The 20,647-nt window shown below is 56.7% G+C and overlaps 1 protein-coding gene across 5 annotated transcripts; it reads left to right on the forward strand.

Moving 5' to 3' along the window:
* The first annotated feature begins 901 nt into the window (after positions 1–901).
* On the forward strand, positions 902–20,415 carry GALNT5 (polypeptide N-acetylgalactosaminyltransferase 5). 5 transcript variants are annotated; one of them, XR_012650561.1, is made up of 11 exons: positions 902–2,186; positions 6,911–7,077; positions 9,307–9,426; positions 9,863–9,998; positions 10,365–10,484; positions 10,976–11,093; positions 11,310–11,633; positions 14,864–14,944; positions 15,697–15,858; positions 17,623–19,324; positions 19,502–20,415. XR_012650561.1 is itself a non-coding variant. In XM_075029114.1 (10 exons), the coding sequence occupies exons 1-10, from the start codon at positions 1,018–1,020 to the stop codon at positions 17,761–17,763; spliced, it is 2,538 nt and encodes an 845-aa protein (XP_074885215.1). In that variant the 5' UTR covers positions 902–1,017; the 3' UTR covers positions 17,764–20,415. The 5 variants fall into 5 exon arrangements, 2 of the variants coding, with proteins under 2 accessions (XP_074885215.1, XP_074885217.1); XR_012650560.1 differs by having other exon boundaries at positions 17,623–18,966; positions 19,006–20,415; XR_012650562.1 differs by having other exon boundaries at positions 17,623–18,454; positions 19,173–20,415.
* Positions 20,416–20,647: the final 232 nt, after the last annotated feature.

A 20,647-nucleotide genomic window follows, 5' to 3' on the forward strand; every position in this document is an offset into this window, starting at 1 on the left:
AGAGCTCACGGCGACGGACGCACCTCCACCCAGCGCAGAACACCTCCCAGATGTCCGAACCCCGCGCGGGCCGCCCTACGTGACCAGGTCTGCAGGAGAAGCGTCCGGTGCCGACTCACACCGGGTTTTGCCCACGCACACAGCCTGCCACCCCGACACCGGGGGACGCCGGGGGTCACCGCACCCAGGTGTTAACCCACACCCACAGCCGTACGCCCCCGGCCAGGCGCAGCGGGGCTGCCCTGGGGGTGTTTCTAGGATTCCCCGCGAAGCCCACCTGAAGCAGGGCCCTCGCCCGGCCCCCGCAGGCGGCCCCCGCCCTCGCCGGCCGGGTCCCAGCCCGCGGCGCAGGGGCAGGGGCAGGAGCAGGAGCAGGAGCAGGAGCAGGGGGGTTGCCGTCTCCTTCGGTAAGCCGGCTTCGGCTCAGCCTGCGGCGCTTCGGCTCCCGCTCTCTCGGCCGAGCCGTGTGCCCCGCCGCCGAGGAGGGGAGGCGGAAAACCTCCCCGCACTCGGCAGAGAGGCTTGACCCACAGACTTCTGCCGCCACGGCCGCCTAAAACGCTTAAGCGCAACGACCCTCCTCGGCAGACCCCCATTCGCCCCCGCGCTCCCCCTCCCCGGGGGCTGGCCCGGCCGCCCCGCCACCCGCCCGCAGCCGAGACGCCCCGCGGGAGGAATCCCTCCGGAACCCTTCTGGCTCGCCCGGCGCCGGGCCGGGCCCACGACACGGCCGGAGCGGCAGCGGAGGGCCGGGGCAGCCGCGGGCGGGGAGCGAAGGGGTGAGGGCCGGGCGGCGGAGGTGAGAGCCGGCCGCGGCTCGCCGTGCCGGGCCGTGCCGGGCCGGTTTCCTCCGGTGTTGGGTTACAGCGCGGGCTCCGGGCGCTGGGTGGGGCGAAAGGAGCCGCGGCCCCGGCCCCGGCCCCGGCCCCCGCCCGCCTCTCCGCTCCGCTCCCTCCGGGCACGGCGTGCGGCGGCGGGGCTCCGCTCTCCGCCCGCCCGCGGCGGCCTCCCCCGGGGATGAGCGGGCTGCGGCGGTTCTTCCGCGGCAGCGGGCGAGCGTTGGCGTTCGTCTTCGCCGCCTCCGTCGTCTGGCTGCTCCTCGACATGGCCGCGCTCCGCCTCTCCCTCGGCGACGCCGGCGGGCGGCTGCTGAAGGAGGCGGCGGGGCGCGGGCGGCAGCGGGCAGGGCTGCCGCCGGGCAGCCCCCGGCCCGACCCCGCCGGGCTCCGCCGCGGGCGGGGCGGGGGCGGCGGAGGGACGCCGGCGGCCCGCCGGGAGCCCCCCCGGCCGCCGAGCCCCCCGCCGCCCTCCTCCTCCGCCGCCGGGGGCCGGGGGCAGCGGGGAGGGCGCGCCGAGGAGCAGCCCGCGGCCCCCCCGGGGGCTCGGCTGACCCCGCCGAGGCCGGCCGGCCGCTCGGGAGCCGGCCAAGCCCTGCCGGCGGCGGAGTTCGGGACGGAGCCCCCCGGAACCGGCGCCGGGCTGCAGCGGGCACCGCCGTCCCGGGCGGGCGCCCCGCGGGCTCCCGACCAGCCGCCGTCCGCGGCCCCGCCGGCTCCCGGGCGCACCGAGCCCGCACAGCGGGCCGGGGTCGGGCTGGCGGGGGCGGAGGGACCCCGGCGCCCCGCCGCCGACGGGAGCCCGCAGCGACCTGCCGGCAGGCCGGGAGCCCTGCCCGGGCGGGAGGAACCGGGAGCGGGGAGGAGAGCAGCCGCCTCCGAACATCGCTTCGTGCGCCTTGGCAAAGAGGGGATCAAACCCCTCGGCCCAGCAGCCCCGCGCCTCGGATCCGACTCCGCCGGGAAGTTCCCGAAGAGCCCGGAGAAGCGCGAAGAGCGGCAGCTCGCCGACGAGGACGGCGACCGCGCTGCCGACGCCGTCGCCGCGGTGCGGGATGGCCGGAGCCGGACGCTGGGTGCCACGCAAGGAGCAGCTCCCGGGGTGCCCGCTGGCAAGGGCGGGCGGGAGCGGGCGGGCGGCGGCATCCCCGGAACGCACAGGGTCTCGTCGGTGGATGCAACGCTTGCCCCGAGAGACCCTCGAGCTCCCGGCCAGTTTGGGCACCCCGTTGCAGTCCCTGACGATAAACAAGAAGAAGCAAAAAGCAGATGGAAAGAAGGAAACTTTAACGTCTACCTCAGCGATTTGATCCCCGTAGACCGAGCCATAGCGGACACCAGGCCTGCCGGGTAAGATCTGCTTCCCTGTGGCTGCCGGGGAGGGCTGCTGGGTGCACCCAGCCTTCGCTTCGTGCACGCTAGCCGTGAGGCAGCTTTTGCCTTTCTGGGTACGAGCAGCTTGTTATTAAACGTAAAACTGGGTAAAGTTTGCAGGTCGTCTTAAGCCGCTAGGCCCTGCTGTCCAACGTGGCGGGGGACGCGAGGCAGGCAATGGGGCTCAGGCCTCTTCGTGCCCTAAAACACTTTAATGTGGTTTATCAGGTGCAGCGCCGAGCGCTGTTTGGTTTTGATACTCATGTGTTTGTTTCCTGGAGCACTCCTGCACCCTGTCGATTTGGCTCGGCAGCAGAAGACCCCCCCTGCCCACAGGTGCTCTCACACCTGCAAGCTGCCGCTGCCCTTCCCTCGAGGCAGAGGCACCCCAACGACCTCCCCTGCCCGAAGGGCCCACTGGGGCTACAAAAGGCTCCGCAGGAGACAAAGGCATGCGCTGAGCGCTGACGTGATTAAACGGGCACACACCGGCCTGCCGTCGAAGCGGTCCGGGGGATGCCCCCAGGACCGATCCTTTATGCGGACCAGTGGCACCGCTGCCCTTGTGCTGCAGAGCACTGCGGTCGGTACCCACTCTGCGGAGTTGGCTCGGGGGACTCAGATCTGTGGGCACATGCAGGGAGGGATGCAGGATTTTGATTTGGAAAACTGTCATTCGGTTACACCTGTCCCCACGCAATGTGTAGCTGGTTCTGCAAATCTCAGTATTGCCCTTCAAAAAAGACACTCGCTCCCCGCAGTCCCCATAGAAAGGAAAAGGGTAAGGGGTGGGCAGCGCCTTGCCGACGGATGGGGTAAGGGGCTCGAGGGGCTCCCTCTCCTGAGCTGCTGTGCCTGGGCAGCTGCAGGGAGGGTCCAGGGAAGGTGCCAGTTCAGGTGAATGGCAGGTTCGTCTCTTATACTCAGCTTTTCCTGCTGCAAACGTCTCTCAGCCCCTTGGCAGGCGAGAGACCTGCCTCATCCAGAGACCCTCCCGTCCCCCTCTTCCCACGCTCACAGACCACGGGTACGGTGGGATGGGAGTTGTGCCGTGATTTGTCCCCCATCCCACAGGACAACGCACAGACATTCCCACGGCGCTGTCGGTGCTCACCTGTGAGCTGAGGTGAGGCCCTGCACGGGAAGGAGTGGGGCAGGGAAGGAGGGAGACAACTAGGACTGCTTTCTTCTGGGCAGAGGATGCCAGCTACAGAAGCCACCTGTGCACAGAAAAAGAGCCATGGTGCCCAAAGCCAGCACTGTGTTTGGTCTCTGACAGCAAAGCCTGGAGCTGCGGAGCAGAAACCATCTCCCAGGAGCGTCCGTAAGCGCACCCCGCCTGCCTCCGGTGAATCACACGCCTGTCCAGAAGGAGATGTCATTGTGGTCTGGGTGTCACGGTGAACGCCTTGGCCAAATAGGGGTGCGTCCCTGACGGCGCTGCCGGGGAGGGTGTGCTGCTGGGGAAGGTGTGCTGCCATGACAGGGCACGGGGCCGCGGGGAGCTCCCCTGGGTGCCCCGGCGCCGGCAGGAGCCTGTGCAGGCTCTGCCCTCAGCCTGTTGGCACGGCAGAAATCAGGTCGTAAGGGCCAGCTCACGTTAGTAAGGGACAGCACGTTACCTTTTTGCTGGAATCTTCCGATCTCTCCCAGTTTAGGCTGCAGTTCCTCTTGTGATCCTTGCAGGTGTGCTGGGCTAGACCGCTGAGATTTGGCCAACGGGAAACTTGTCCTGTCACAGCCCTCAGTCTGCCTATCCATGTGCAATGCTTGCTGCTTTCTGACCTTCGCTTACCGTGCTGGTGCTTGCTGCGCACCACGCATCCGCAGAAATGCGTGCAGGAAGAATGCCACCAAGGAGGAGCGAGGTGCACAAGCCACGCAGGTGAAGGCCGGGGGTGTCCAGGAGGGTTGCAGGGAGCGTTCCCTGCGGAGCCCGTTTCAGGAGCCCTGGACCCCGTTTCAGGAGCCCTGGACCCAGTTTCAGCCCAACACCACAGCGCCGGCAGTCCCTGCGTGCCTCTGACCTCTCCCCAGGCTACCGTCGTAGCTTCTCTGGGACAATCAAGTTATCTGCGTTTAGATAGGGACCCAGATTTCCTAGCCTGGCAAAAAAAATGTCGCATGCTGCATGGCACAGTACAGTCTGGGTAAGTTAGCATCTGTGCTGGCAGGCGTGGGGAGGGACCCCTGCGGCTCAGGTCTTCAGTGCCAGGCTGCTTCCAGACTCCGTGGCAGCAGATCTAAGGTGACGTTTTCCCAAAGCAACTTTAGTAACGTAAGAGCCTACGTTTTGTTGACTTCCAGGGTGGTGTCAACAGAACATAAAGGCTGTGAGCTATTTTTGTTTAAAAGCCTGTTTAGGGGTGGAATTTTGAAAGGATCTGACTTCTACTTAACATTAGTTATATATATTAAGTATTACATATGCATATTTCAAAATATATATATGTATGTACATATATGTATATAGTTAGCAGAGAAATGGAGCCCAAACTCACACAGGACGTAGTGAAATATCTTTAGCCGGGGGTCAACAATAACAAACCCATTGCTCTCTGCCTAGAAATCCTACTTTTTTAGGCAAGAAGGGAGAAAAAGGCGTTCCTCAGTTTGAGGTTTCCCATCGCCCTCGCGTGGACGCTTTCCAGCTGCCCCAGGATATGCACAGGCTTTGGCCAAGAGCCCGTTTGCAGCTAATGAGAGGGCTAAAGAGAAAGGTCCTCTTTGCAGGTGCTGCCTGTCTACACGCAGCCTTCGCAGCTTGGGTCTCGGCTGCATTTTCTCAGCTGCCCTCAAATCCTTCTTTCCATGCAATGAAAGCTGTTGTGCTCGGCAGCTCTGTCCCGCTTTACCCATGGCCTCTGTCCCTCCTCCCCCCATGAGCTGCCTCCTTGGGCTCACTGTTGAAGAAACTACAATTCACCTCTCTTCTAGTTTAGCTGTCCCTTGTTGTCCTGTCTCCTTCTCGCAAGCCGCCTCCCCGGCAGTTCAGCCCCTGCCTTCTCTCCGTCGACCTCAGGAGTCCTGCCGCCGTGCCCAAACCAACCTTCCCGCGCTGCAGAGAGGTCCCATCGCCACAGGCCAACACCTTTACGGTCTCCAGCCAAACCATATCAAACAGCGCATCCCCTCCTGGCTGAGCCAGCCCTGACCGCTGCCCGAGGTGACCCAGAAGGAAAGACGCGTCCCAAGGATTGCAACAGAGAGTACCTCTGGGGTTATTTTTGCTTACCCAGAGCACTTCTGATTAGCTGCGAAGCCCTGAAATACCTCCGAATTTTCTTCAAAACATCACGTGGTCTGAGCTGTGCGGTGCCCTGGCATCAGCATCTGAGCCGGCACCTGCCAAACCCGAGGGCCCGTTCATTGAGATAGAAGAAAAAGAAGTCAATTTTCTCTACACTCCCATATACCTGTCCCTGTTTTCTGTCTGTTCTTGACAGCAGAGCGAACAGTGTTTTTGATTCATCACTGAGAAATTAATTTTCTGCATCCGCAGGTAGGCTGGCGCCTGTCCTGCCTGCTGGAGGTCTGCTCTGGAAGGACGAGACAAAAACCTGCTATCAGACTTCAGCTTATTGACGAGAGAGAGAAAGCAAGTCCCAGCGATTCGTGGGTATTCTGGGATGAACCAGGCGGTCTGGGGGAGAGGAGCGCTACGCCAGGCGTTCTGCAGGCCTGGAGATCCACTCGGAGATAGGATTGCTGAGGGAGCCCTGCTCCCCAAGGCACGCAGCAAAGCGGTGCTTGAATTGCAAATGGAAGATGAGAAAAGCTGCTCATCGACCTTTTGTTCAAACACTGAAGACCCAGGCCTGACCCAGCCGTTGCATTTTTGGCTGGCACAGAATAAAATGACAAACCCATAGGCACGGGAGAAATTTTATCACTCCTCAGATCCGCCAATGCCTATCGCTGGCCGTTTTTGAGGGAAGCAGGTGCCACTCGGAGCCCCCGCACGTGGGCTCGGGGCACGACCGGCCGGGCCAGGGCGTCCCTGGGGAGGCGTGGGTGCTCAGAGTGTGAGATACGGGGTGCTCGGGGAGCAGACCCGCCAGTACCATCGCACATGAAATTTGGATGCTTGAACGTTTTCCCATCCTCCACGATCCCCTGAGCGAGGTGCAGAAGTTGGACTGGACGACTCTTCCTCGCTGTCTGTGTGTTTGACAAGTTGCTGTGCTGAGTAACCCTTCATGGAAATGGCTGTTTGCCGGCATTTTGAACGTAATACCAATTCTTTTGTTCTGACGAGGCTGTGTCACGCAGCCCAGGATCCCAGACCCTGTGGATGCTCGGAGCACCGCAGGATCCTTTCCGCACAGGAGTCCACAAGACCAGTGGTGCAGAGCTGGGATCGGCCTCGCTGTCCGGGGCCCTTGCACTGTTTGCTCACAGAGAGGAGATGTTGTCACCTGGGGGTAAGGAGTTAAAAACAAAGATGTCCCTGTTAGAAAGGAGTGAGCACGTCCTATTCCGTGGGGCTGCCCACGAGAGGGGCGCCGGGGCTGTGTGGGGAGTTTACCCCGCTCACCCCTCTGTTCCCTCTTCCAACGCAATCCCACTGCGGGGCTTTGCCTCCGTATTTCACATTTGGCATTTCCCCCCTCCCTATGCGTTTTCCCAGAAAACACTAAGCCTGGAGATTCTGAGGAGTGCGACCGGCCGTTGCCTGTGAGCCCGTGTTGCCGTTGCAGGTGCTCCGAGCAGCGGGTTCACGACGACCTCCCGACCACCACCATCATCATGTGCTTCGTGGATGAAGTGTGGTCCACCCTCCTGCGCTCCGTTCACAGCGTCCTCAGCAGATCTCCTCCGCACCTGATTGAAGAAGTCATTTTGGTGGACGACTTCAGCACTAAAGGTAGGCGAAGCTTCTTCTACCTTTATGAAACTAATATAACTTGAGGCCAAAATACAATTTGTTCTCTGTAATTCAATTCTGAATAGGAGAGAGAAATCACATTTTCTCCTTTCGATGTATTGAAGCGCGTCCCCAGCCTGCGCTGTTATCTTTCCAGACGAGGGGGATCAGAGGCCAGATGGGCACTGGGGGGTGGCTGTGGTGGATCGAGCTGCAGCTCTTGCCTAACACCCTGCCAGACCTTATCATTCACGTCTCTCCCATCCCAGTTCACTCACTCAAACAGCTGCTACATTTTCAGCTGTGCATCGCTAAGTTCACACTCGTGCGCTGCTTTGCACGTGTGCCGGAGGCTGGCGGAGGCACTGCGGTCCAGGAGCACCAGGGAGCCCGGTCCTACCCAACCTGCGCATCTTCGGGACATCCTGGCTCAAGGGCTTGTGTGTTCATAAAGACGCTGTCAGCCTTCTCTGTGCAGTTTCCAGGCGAGTGCCCCCATGTTTTCAGCGCTGGCGGCAGGGGAGGAACAGCACGCACTTCCCAGGTTGCTCAGAGAACGGGGTAGTTGCAGTAAAAGCAGTGCTGAGCCAGGCATCTGTGCGTGCACGGTGGCTTTGCATGTGTACTCAGGCATTTCAGATGATATTGAACCTCTCCTTTGTAATGCTTTGGCTCTCTGCTGACTTCAGCCCTTAAAAATTTAAGAATGATGTAATTTTCCAACTGCTGGTTCTTCAGGGAAAGTGCTGTCTCAGACAAAATTCAGAGCTCATGCCACGCATACAAAGAGCCTACAATGCAACAAGACAATAGGTGCAAAAAAGAGGGAAAAGACTCAGTTTGCTTTAAAATAATCATTAAAACATGTTCATACCGTTGCCTTCAAAAGCATCTTTTCAAGTTTCCTCTTTACTTTCTGCCTTTGTATCCGCTCGTTAGCCAGTGAACATCTGAAACGCTGGGTTTGCAACCAAAACCTCACGAGTGTGAGTGAATTATGGACTGCTGTGCTTGGCATTGCTGTAGTCCACGTAGCAGCAGCAATAACCTACAGCAAACGTGTCCGCAAACGTTTCACCTTCGGAGCCTTTCAGAGCTTTTAACTGGCTTTTGAAATGCAAACAGTTATATTCTCCTGAAGAAAACCAAAGAGCACCAGTGAAGCCCACTGGTGAGGGAGGTCGGGGGTCCTCCCCGCAGGCCGAACGATGTAAGTGGGTGGCTGGCTCCAAACGAAGCACTCGGAGCTGCAGCACCGCGGCAGGGGCTCCTGGGCTCCTCTGCCGGAGGGAAACCGCCTGCAAACAGCAGAGCCCGGCACTCAAGGCCCCTGGACCACCTTTCTCACACCTTCTTTTTCCAGAGAGTTTACCACCAGCTGCCTCCACAGCTGTGGGAAACCATGACAAAAGCAACCTGAAAAGTAGAGATGTGCCATGGCAAGCCCTCGTGCGGTTTAAACCTGGGCTGAGTCTTTAAATGTGCTGCTTAATATTGAGAAATTTGTAGAGCACAAAAGAAGTATTTTTTTAGGCAAAGGGAAAAAAATTTACAACCAGATTTTAATTGCAATTTTAGTGCAATGAAGAAAAAAACCCTCATTTTGGAGTCTTTGAACAACCGTTTGATACCTGGTTTGGACCATGAGCTACCGGAGTCAGGCCACTGGGATTTTGCTCATGGCCTGTAACCCAAAGCCTTGCACTTGCTGCTCTCCACTTCCCACATCTCCTGCATGCAGCGAGTCACTGCGATCGCCCAGCACCGGGTACGGGTCCGCCTTTGCTGCGTCCGCTGGGTTTGCGCCGATGCAGAGCGTCCGCCCGCCGTGCAGGGAGCAGGAGACGATACCACCACCCGCGGCCCCGTCCTTTGGAGGGGCAGATCCAGGGCAGCCGGGCAGCCCGTGGCGAGCCCCCGGGACCAAACTCCGCACCCGTCACAGAGTACCGGGAGACACGTCTCCAACAGATTTTTAAACTCATCAACTTCAGCCTAAAGCCACTGGCACTGACGCGGCTGGGAGTTTCGCCGGAGAGCAGGCTCGGACCATGACGCCGTGCACCAGCAGTCCTGCAGCTGTGCCCAGATGTTTGTGCCCCAGACCTGGGGACCCTGGTGTGTCCTGGAGGTGCTTCCAAGGAAAATCTGCCCGCTGCTTTTCACCCTGGAAGTGGGTGTGAAATCGGTAAGTCAACCTCCTCACCCTCTCCTTCTCCTTCCCTGCAGAGTACCTCAAGGAGAAGCTGGACAAATACATGTCGCAGTTCCCGAAAGTGAAGATCCTCCATCTCAAGGAGAGGCACGGTCTAATACGGGCCAGACTGGCAGGAGCGGAGATCGCCAAAGGTAGGACGAAAGCCATTTTACAGAGCTGTCTGGGTCCCCCCCCCACCAAGGTGCCGATAAGCCATCTCCAGCACTGAGCTGTAGTCCCCTCCCAAGAAACTCAGGGCATCTTTTCGGTATGTGAAGCACGAGGGTCTGATGAGGGGACGAGCCGTGGCTTGTCCGGCACCTCAGCACGTCCCTAGCAAGCGGCAGTCGGCATCTCCAGCTGTGGTGGCACCGAAACAGCCATTTCTGCCGGGAGCCGCCCCGCTTGGCTCCGCAGGCTACCATGGCCGAGCGGTGAAAACGTGCTCTGGGCTACAGCTGGGAAGCTTTTGGCAGCCGTGGAGGGTCGTGGCCCCGCCAGCAGCACCCCGAGCCCGTGGGGAGGCCGGCCGGTTTGGGAGGGGGACAGGGTGCCCGAGGGCCGATGCTGCCCCGGCTTCTGCCGCAGGCGCCGTCCTGACGTTCCTGGACTCGCACGTGGAGTGCAACGTGGGGTGGCTGGAGCCGCTGCTGGAGAGGGTCCGCCTGAGCCGGGCCAAGGTCGCCTGCCCCGTCATCGAGGTCATCAGCGACAAGGACATGAGGTAAGGCGGTCGCGCCCCTGGGAAAGCCGAAATCCATGGCGGTGGCTTGAGTAAAACCTCTTAGTGGGGCCGCCAACTTATTAATTACAGGAAGACACAGGTCCAGACCTCCTAACTGGCCTTCAGCAGCGTTTCACAAGGGATACGTAACGTTGCTGTTAGCATGAGCAGTGGACGTGGCCCCTTCGTTTATCACACACACCTTTTCCCTTTTTCATGACTTTTCGTACATGAAGAGGATTCCTGATGAAATTTGTTAAAATCCTGGTTTAATTATGTAGAGATACTCATCTTCACTCATTAAGGGTGACATTTCAATCAGGAATGTGACTCAGAATTAGTCATCCTGATCTTTTCCCCGTTTAGTTACATGACCGTGGACAACTTTCAGCGTGGGATTTTTACTTGGCCAATGAATTTTGGATGGAGGCAGATTCCACAAGAGGTCATCGAGAAAAATAAAATCAAGGAGACTGATATAATAAGGTAAAAAAAGCGAAGGTGAGAGCCCTGTGAACCAAACTGTTAATAATGTAGGAACAAAGGCTCCTTCCAGGCCAAATGTTGCTCCTTCGCTTGTAAGGACAACAGAGGCAGTGGTTGCTGTGGGCGGTCAGATCACCAGACATGGGCAAAGCTCAGCAAGCCTTTCTCACCCCTCGTGGTACCACCAGCATTTTGCCAGTGCCACCAGGGCCAGGGAGACGTACTGTTGCATGTTTTCCCTTCTGTGCCCCATTACAGCTTTCAGGCTGGCTAAACCCACCCAAATACCATCTATTTTAACGCTGCATCTGTCAGCCTGCAGCAAAGTGACAGATCAGGTGGTCCTTGCTGTCTCTGTAAATGCAGGCTCAGGCAACATCCCTGAGCATTTAGTAGCCTGCAGCTTCTCAACGATTCCCTCGTCAAAGTAAGGGGAAAGGGATGGGCGCTTTCCGATGAGCTGATGTGCCATGTGGCTTCTCTGTTCCCAGGTGCCCAGTCATGGCAGGTGGCCTGTTTTCCATCGATAAGAAGTATTTTTTTGAGCTGGGAACGTATGACCCAGGACTGGATGTTTGGGGAGGTGAAAACATGGAGATTTCATTCAAGGTATGTTGCTCTCGACAGCCTGTCCCACACGCCTGCATCCCTGCCAGCCTGGCGTGGGTGATGGGGCTCAGCCGGGGGCTCAGATGGGGGCAGCCCCATGCGGGAGACCCCGTCCCTCCTGGCAGTTTACTTACATCTCTGCTTCTTTTCTGGCTTGCACAAAGCTAGCACCCAACATTTGCCCGTGTTTCTATCAAAGCAACCTCTGTTTCTCAGGTCTGGATGTGTGGGGGAGAGATTGAGATTGTTCCGTGCTCCAGAGTTGGGCACATTTTCAGGAACGACAATCCTTATTCCTTCCCGAAAGATCGGGTGAGAACGGTGGAGAGGAACTTGGCCCGTGTTGCGGAGGTCTGGCTGGACGAGTACAAGGAGTTATTCTACGGCCACGCTTACCACTTAGTCTTGAAAAACCTGGATGTCGGCGACCTGACTCAGCAAATCCAACTGCGAAAGAAGCTTCGGTGCAAAAGTTTCCGGTGGTACCTGGAGAACGTCTACCCGGACCTGGAAGCTCCCCTGGTTAAAGCCAGCGGGCTGGTACGTAGCCAAATGACTTGCTATCCTTCATTTAAACGTGTTTTCAGTGGCTGGCTAGACACTTGGTAGCATCCCGGTACGCTGTCTCTGAGTTGCTTCCCTGGCATTTGGTAACATTTTTGAATATTTAGTAAGTCACAGCAGTCTGGATTCCCCGGTGGGTTTATAAAGAAACAGGTTCCAAGAGCCGGTTTCCCGTAAAAGAGCCAGTTCGGTGTTTAAACACCAGGTGAGCCGCCCGTGTCACGGCCAGGGTCAGGGTCAGGGGATGTGCCTCCAGCATCCTCCCCCGCACGGCTTTTTGGCCACGGCAGGAGGGGGGAATGCCCTTTCGGGGCGGACTGGCGGTGCAGGCAGGGACGGGCAGGAGTCCCCGGGCGCAGGCAGGGTTTGTACCGGTGCGCTGCCGCCAGCAGAGCGCAGCAGAAATCCGCTTTTCCTCGGCGCTGCCTGCCAGCCGGGGGAGGAAAAAAAATGTCCTGGCGTTTCTCCAGCGCAGGTGAAGCCTGCTCCTGGGGAAGGGGGGTCGGTGGGCAGAAGACACCTCACCGTCCGTTTTGGACCGAGTCCTCCGTCCTGCCTCCACAAGCCCCTTGCTGGCTGGGTGGCCAGCTGAGGAGCGGTGACCGGCTCGGGCTCCGTTTCTCCTCCATCTCCGTGCCGGGCACCGCGTCCTACTTGTGCGGCTACTCCACGGGCGTTCGGTGTCGCCTCACCAACATTAAAAGGTGATTAAACGAGAACAGAACGTGGGTTCCGAATTTGGCCCAGCCTTGAGCCTCAGCGGAGTATCGGCTGCTGCTTTGAACATTCAGAAACCTCAAATATTCCGCCCAGAAAAGATACATTGACTGCAATCTAGTTATAATTGCAATAACAAAAGTAAAATATCTGGTTTGTCAGAAAAACTGCAGCCATGCCAGGAATGAAAACTAAAGGGTTTGCTGCCTTCCCCACCCATCCCCATCTGCCAGTGCCGCGGCAGGAGCAGCACTTGCCGAGAGGAGGTGGCCAGGAGCCGGCGACCACAGGGCTGGCACGGCCGGGGGAGCAAAAACAAGAACTGCCTGTCCCCTCCATCCCTGCCAAGGCGCACGGCCACCACTTACTGCACTGGCCCTTCTGGGAGCCAGGAAAAAGCACAGCAACCATTTGGCCGTGTTTCAGGCTTGTCTGCGGGCCAAGGGCGTAACGTGAAGGCTCCCCGTCACAGGGATCCCTAGGGATCAAGGCAGGCTCTCTGCCAGCCCCAGCTGGGGCGTTACTTTTATGACCGAGCCGCGAAGGTGTGGGAGGGTGGCTCTGCAGAGAGCACAGGGAGGGACGCCGTGCTTCTTCTGGCTGACCTCTCGGCGCTCGTGGAAAAGCTGTAGGAAACTGCTGGGTTCGGACACTTCAGCGGATTATGAGCAGTGGATCCGTTCGGATGCATCCATCCATCTCAGTGTGACAGCAGCGACCGGTCGCTGCTCCGGGCAGCTGCAGGCACAGGAACCGAGGGCTGTCTGCTGGGGCAGCCGCTCCAAAACTGTTCTATGGCTGAAAGCCCGTGTCCCTGCGTTGCCTTCTAGAAAGCACCATTTGGGTTAGACTGAAGGCTTCAGTGAAACATCGGCTTAAGTGATATTTTTAAAAAAGAATTAGCAGTAATAGTCTTGAGAACATCAAAAAATGGAAATTGCTTGAGGAATATTCACTTTTTCAGCTCTTCTGTTTCAGTCAGAGCGATAAAACTTAATGTCAAATTCAGTGCAAAGCAGTTAGACGGTATAGAGAGACCTCTGTTTCAACTGAACCGAAACGTCAGCTTTTCAGAGGTGTTTGTGAAAATTTTCAAGATGTTGCCTTGCTTTGTCCTGATTCAGGCCACCTGAATTGCTCTTTTATCTTCATTCTCAAAATTTAATAGGGCAGAAAATCTGTTTTTCACAAGCTCTGCAAATTCCAGCTGTGCTGAACACTATCCAAAGTTACTTGAGAACTGTTTTCTGAATAGCTTATTTATTCACTGGGATTAATTCATGAGTTCTTCAGAAGTTCTGAGAGAAGCAGAAGGAACAGCATTCGCAAGGAATCGGAGATGTGAGCCGCCCCGACTGACGCACCGCCGGGGTTGTCAGAGGAGCCGGTACCGGTGCCTGCAGACTGCGGCTGACCCAGCCCTCTGCAGCCGTGAGTCCCTGCAGCACAGCGGGCTTCAGCCCAGGAACCGGAGGGGGCTGGCAGCGCTCAGCCCAGTGTTTCCAGCTTTCCCACGTAATCTCCCGTACTCCTGAGTGGCCTCTGAACACGCCACACGAGCAGCGTTGAGCAAACGGCTCTTGCAGAGCACACTTGCGGTTAGTAGGGTGCCGGCTCACCCACGGGGGGTGGCTGTGGGGAGAAAGAACAAAAAGAAGCGGAGTGGAAGAGCAGAGCGTGACGCTGCCTCGCAGCGAGGAGGCAGATGGCTTGGGGCTAAAGACACACACCTGGAGAAACATCTGGTCCGCACCGCCCAGGGCGCAGTGCTCGCTCGTCCTCTCTTTCTCCCCACCAGGACGAGGTAGCGGCAGCTTAGTTAAAAACAGCTTCGTGGTGAAGTTCGTGCCGGGGTTCCCCACTTCGGGGGACCACAGCTGCGTTTCTGCCTTGGAGGTGGGTGCCAAGACAACCAACATGGATGGAAAACAGGAGGAGTTACCTCGGGGTGAGGCACCGAGCACATCACATACTGCGATGGAGTCGTTCCCCAGGGCTGGCTGCGGGGTCCGTGGGGGGCAGCCGGAGCCCAGGGCCCCATGCCCCAGCTGGGATGGGACCGTCCAGAGCTGGGATGGGACCACCAGGCGCTTACATCAGCTGTGTGCGGTGGCTGCTCGCCTCCGTCATGGTGTAGTAACAGGAAGGGATTCTGCAGTTGTTATTGTCGGGAACTGTTGTGGGGATTTGCAGAACAGGAACATGAGCTATGTCCAAAAAAAACCCGAAAAAGAACGTGTCTCATCCAATCTTGAACGTTTCTGGAAAGGGTTCCTTTCAGGCTTCTCTCAGTTGAAAAACATGTGTAGTGGACCAGATGTGCGTTTACATACCCTTCCAAGGACTCTGACACATCATCTCTGCTTCGCTCAGTTAAGTGGACGGTATTAATCAGTGTCCTGTGAATCCAGCAGCTTAACTGCAGCGTAACAGCCTCTCCTCTTCCTTGGGAATTATGTCTCAGTTTGCATTTTGATGCTCTTTTCTAGCTTGTTAACGTAGCCATGGCAAGATGCGTCACTGTGGAAAACACCACTCTAGCGTTTGAGGCATGTGACGTTAACAACAAGGTAAGGATACCCTGCACAGCGAGTATGTAATAGTGGTTTTGTACATGGCATAGAACTCCCGTAGCTCCCCATGCTGACCCAGCTCCCCCAGCGCTAATGCAGTCCTTCCCACCGGGGAACATGGCCAAACGATGCCTGGGAGCAGCGAGGGGCAGGAATTGCCTCTGTTTGCAAAGCCTGTAGCCAAGCAACAACCCCAGAACCAGCAAACTGAGCTGGAATAGGAGAGTTTGGTAAAGCCATGAGCCTGCACGTGAAAATGAGCAGAAAAGTTTAAATACAAGCCTGGGTTTTCTGTGCTGCTGCAAAACATACAGTTGCACTCTGTCACTAGATGGGGAGCAGCTGCTGTAGACAACCATTCCCTTCCTTTACAGGCAGCGTTTCCCAGGCAGTCCCCTGCTAATTGCTCACCACTGGCACAAGCCAGTGCATGGATCAGGACCCTGTCGTGTACGGGGGTTTATCCATTTGCCCCCCAGTGCTAGGGTGCAGGCAGGGGAGGTGGAAGGGCAGAGGAGCACGTGGCGGTCGGGTTTGGGGTCTGGGCTGCTGCGGGAGTCACTCCCAGAGCCTGCGCTGGGGCCGTCCTGGGCTTTTTAGCTCTGCAAATCCATAGGAAAGGTCTTCCTGTGGATCACAGCTTTCCTCATCCCCTGGTCCCGGGTGAGGGCAGGAGGGAGGCGAGGAGAGCCTCTGCTGGGGGACCCTCCGCCGGCTGCTGGCCAGCTCTCCCCCATCTCTCCCCACAGAACCAGAAGTTCAACTACACCTGGCTGAGGCTGATCCGGCACGGAGAGCTCTGCATCGCGCCGGCCGGCGCTGCGGGAACGCTGGGCTTGCGCCGCTGCGAGGACAGGAGCCACAGCCTGGCGTGGCTGCACAGGTCGCTGGCCGCCTTCCAGCCGGAGCTGGTAAGCGAAACGCCGGCGAGAGCAGCCCCCGTGGCGGCCCGTGGTCCCTGGTTTGGGTTAGCGTGCCGGCGTGGCAGACTGACGGGCCGGCGCGAGGTGCGGGGTGTACCCCGGTCCTCTGGTCCCGGCTTTGCCAAAGCCGTCTTTTCACCTGCAGTTAAGCGTTGGTCCCCCGGCGCCGCGGCTTTTGCTCCTGGGGGTAGAGACGCGCGCCTTGCCGTCGGGTTGCATCGGTCCGAGCAACGTGCAGCCCGATGCTCCGACACCGCGTGCCACGGGGCTGGGGAGACGCTGGTCACACCGAGGTTTTACGTAGAAACCGTCGATAGCGCTCACATGGAGATTACTTGATACCGATTGGCATTCAGCTCACAGTGGCTTTTAAAAGAAAGCATTTATGAAAAGGAAAATAATGGGTACTTATATTTATTACCTGCACTGCAAAAACCAATAGAGTTGCGACTGTATCTCTGCCAGCCTGGTGTAAGTAGTTGTCCAAAATACTACAAAATGAGATACTCTATGTTTAAGAAAGAAATACTCTTAATTTAAGAAAGAAAAAATTTAGCAAAGTTATATGCTCATAATATTGACAAGCTCCTATTCCTCTTTAGTCTGAAAAAATAAAACTTTCAAAGCCAGAACGCTGCAGCACCAAGGCTCACAAAGGCCAAGGTGTTTTGCGACAAATACATGAAAATTGCCATCCACTTAGGAGTCCAGACAGTACTATCAATGCACGGGCAGTTTTTGTCTCCTGTTCCAGCCTGAGCTCGCTTCAAGCTGTGAGTTAGAGGTATTTGGTGGTCCCCGCCAGAACAGGGGCCGGGTATGGGCAAATGTTCCCGGCCGTGGCAGGGGACGGGTCTGGCTGCCCAAAGGCATGGGCACCGACACGCTCCCTGGGGACAGGCGGCCTCGGTCAGTGTGGTTGTACCAGCCTTTACTGGTGCTAGCAGTAGGAAATTGGAAGAGCAGCTCAATGGCTGGTGAATGCTGACTGAAGGAATTACGATGCTTTAGCTTCTGATGTAACAGTCATTGTGTCATATTGGTGATGTGAAGTGCGTTTACTCTACGCACAAAGATCCAACTTTTGCCCAGACAACACTCTATGTATCATTTCAGCATTATTACATCTAGGTATTAACCAACTGATGGTAAGAAATGCTGCAATGCTAAGCGGTGACACGGAAATGTGCCTTACCTTTGGCAGCACTTGCAGCGTCGCCCTGCTGGCCACCTGGGTTAAGTAGATAAAGCCAAGCAGATGTGAAAACCAAAGGGATGGAGATCACTCGGACTCCTAATTCTTTCATAATCCAATTTACTGCCCCAGCATTTGAACTTCAGTGCTGAATTACCTAACATCCTTTTCAGCACAGTAAATGTGCTTTGAGTTCATCAGCCAAGACACTCCAAAATACGAAAATCAGTCTCCTGCTGTATGTTCCCCTATATAGCAGATACCATCTGGAGTGATTTCCTTTGCATGGTAATTACCACTCGGACAGCGAGAGAACTAATCTTTCCATTTCCAGTGAACAAAAAGCCATGAAACACAGAAGGTATGGTATGATCCTGGCTGAGCAACAGGTGCACCCAAAAGTCCCCATAAGTCAGCAAAGAGATCTTGCATATTAGGGAAATGCGAAAAAAGGGCACACCATAAAGAATCGAGTTTTCTCGGTGGGAAAATAGAGCTGCTGCTGCATGAGTCCTAAAGCCTAAGCCTACCTAAAGCCCTCTCTCTCTCCCCTGCAGACGGACCACATCGTCTCAGAGCACCTCCAGCAGCCGGCGTGCTTGGAAGTGGATCCCTCTCACAAAGCCCTGAGGGTAAATGCCTGTGACTCTGCAAATCCTTATCAAAAGTGGCAGTTTGGCAATTACTATGCAGACTGAAGGGAACACAGTTGAACCAGAAACGCTGTGTTTTCATCTTGTGAATTCAGCAAGGACATCTGTGCGACTTGTGACAACAATTAGAAAACTGGAAGTTCATTTCCAAATCATAATTGAAATCCGTAATTTGAACCAGCATATTGAGAGATCAGAATACCAAGAGCAGCACATCTGGTTTAATGATGTCTGAAACAGATAGGCGTGTTTTTCCCTCACTCTGGGAGACTTTGGCAAAAACTCAAATTATTTTCTGTATTATTAAATGGAAATATTTTCTGAAGTCCCCCATCCTACTGTAAGCAAACCTTCATCAGTTCCCTCCGGACAACAGCATAAGCTACAGAAATATTTCCAGGGCTTTATAAACAGCAAATTGGGCTGCTTATTCTTCAACAGAAAATGGTAGTTTATTGACCAATGCATTAAAAAAAATCCATCCGACACGCCTGTGCTGGGTCTGGCCACAGGATCCTGCCCTGTGGGACCCATTGCCTCTGACAGATGAGTATCAGGGTTCTGTTAGGAATCGATTGCTTATCGAAAAAGCCTTCTTTTAATAATGGGAGGCAAATGCGAGTCGATAAGCCGCCCAGCAGACGAGGTAAACCGGGGGCTGCGGAAGAAGCAACGAGCGCGCCTTGCCCGCGCCCTGAGGACAGCGAGGACACGTGTGCCTTTGCTTTGCTTGGAGGTGAGAGGAGCTGCCGGGGAGGAGAACCGGGGGCTTATCCTGCTTCTTGCCGGCAGCACGCACCAGAGGCCGGCCGGGGAGCATCGTGTCCCCGGGCGGCCGGGCTGTCCCCACCACGGGGCTGCCGGGGCCCCAGCTGTGTCCCTGAGCCCCCGTGGCTTTTTCGGGGCTCACCCAGGACCACTGCCGCTTTCCTCGGCCCCCAGCCGGCCGGGGCATCGGGTCGCGGTGGTGCCTGTGCCAGAGCCTGGTGATGCTCGGCGCAGCCCCAAGCAGGCTGGCTCGCCCTGCTCCTGCCAGGGCCATCCCAAGGGAAGATTTACCCGCCGGCAGCACGGGCTGGGCAGCTCTCCCCGTGGTGGTGTGTCCCCACCGTGGGCAGAGGGAGGGCAGAGACCTCCAGCAGGATGTCTCACAACCTGAAACTTCTGCCCACCAGCGCTCAGGATGGTTGAAAACACCCACTGAACTCAGTGTGGGCTTTTCCTCAAAAAGGGCTGCAGAACACAAGCGTGTGTCCATGCACGTGTGTGTGTTCACGCGTTTCGCAGGGACCGTTGCAGAGGTGAATGCAACGTGACGAGACCTCACCCGGCACCAGCCGCTGCGCAGCCCGGGATGGCCAGGCTCCGCACACCAGAACGTACTGTCACGGGTAAACTTTCTTCTTGCTGTGAAACTTTTTATCTCCAAAAGCCATCACCACTTTTTTTTGCAGGGACAGATTTGATAGGAGAATAAATTCTGCTGTGACAGGACAGTGAGATGGAAGATCAATGCATTCCCGGCAGGATTTCTTTCCCCGTTTCCATTAGGAAGTTCCCGCTGTGGGAGGCTGTTCCCTGTACAGCTGCGGTGTCGCTGGGGAAGGTAGCGCTTCTCCTCCTGCCCCACTGCCCTGCGCTGGGGCGAGGGGCTTCTCCAGCACAAGCCGGTGGGATATGCGGGGCTGAGCATCGCATTCGCTTCTCACGCCGCTGTTGACCGCAGCCAAGCTGCCATGTCCCGTGTTCACAAACCCCTCATACCTCTCCTTTGATTTTTCAGAAGGCCCCGCCATAACGTTACCTCTCACGTGGCGGATCAATGCTGACAGCGTGTGACAGGCCGAGTCTGCCAAAATATTGACTGGCCCAACGGATTTTCCCAGTTGGCTCCTATTCCAAATGTCTTCCTGATTTTGTCTCCCTCCTTTAGTGCAACTAGCCTACAGTCACCATCAGAAAAATGACACAGATGTTGTTTGCGCAGTCATCTTCTATCAGGAGCGTGAATTTCATCAAATTCTGTTTGCTGACATTCAATCACTTGTCACTCATTAGGCACCAAATGGTCATATGTCACGGTCACATCCCATTGCCAGGCTTGTCACTTGCACTCTCATTCCCCGTTTGTGGAAATGCTCACTTCCACGTTGGTATCTTTTGCTTAAAGACTGGAGCGTGCCTTCGGGGCTGCTGGCAGTGAGCTGTGGCCCTGCTGCTGCACAATATTGAGAAGCGTTCAGATCGTACCAGTCAGTCTAGTCTTCCAGAAACGAGAGCATTTTTTCCAGCACGCTCGGCAGACGTGGCAATAGGCGTCTCGCTCCTCCCCGGCCAGCTGCCCCCTCCTTGGGCCATCTCCACTGACGGTGCCTGGGTGCGCATCGCACCTCGGGGCACGGGGAGGTTTTGGGGGCCGTGCAGGCTTTGTGAGCGTTAAGGAAAAGGAGGAAGGCACCGCGGGTGGGAAGGACCACCGCTCAGGCTGGGGACGGGAGCCACCGTTGTCCCAGGTGTTGACAACGGGAAACAGACGCAGCTTTTCTGAACGAGAATAAATGCCTCCCGAGCTGTGGCGGAGCGGGGGACATGGCACATTGTGCTGTGCTTCTATCAATAAGTACCCTGAATTGAAGTGGTCACAGTTGGAGGCCACATTTGGTTTGGTTAAAAAAAAAAAAAAAAAAAGTTTAAAAAAAGGGAATAAATGATAATAGGTGAGCCCCTTGTGTTAACTCTGTTTCTGACCAACTTGGGCCCTTACTAGGGGCTCTCCTGCCTGAGTTACTGCCAGGCTGAACCGCAAAACATTACCCCAGGAAGAACCTTTAAACCACCAATTTCCCCTGATTTATGGCTGCGCTTTGAATTCTCATTTAGTGCGGTATTAGTGCAGGCAGTGGCAATAGCCGGCGCTGGCTGCTGTGCC

Source organism: Buteo buteo, chromosome 5, assembly GCF_964188355.1.
Source record: "Buteo buteo chromosome 5, bButBut1.hap1.1, whole genome shotgun sequence".
Taxonomy (NCBI): Eukaryota; Metazoa; Chordata; class Aves; order Accipitriformes; family Accipitridae; genus Buteo; species Buteo buteo.

Excerpts from the sequence above, each read along its gene's own strand:
- GALNT5 (XM_075029114.1), top strand. The coding sequence starts at position 1,018 with ATGAGCGGGCTGCGGCGGTTCTTCCGCGGCAGCGGGCGAGCGTTGGCG. Across the intron at positions 11,094-11,309 it reads ACATGGAGATTTCATTCAAG|GTCTGGATGTGTGGGGGAGA; the intron begins GTATGTTGCTCT and ends TCTGTTTCTCAG. Across the intron at positions 11,634-14,863 it reads TGGTTAAAGCCAGCGGGCTG|CTTGTTAACGTAGCCATGGC; the intron begins GTACGTAGCCAA and ends GCTCTTTTCTAG.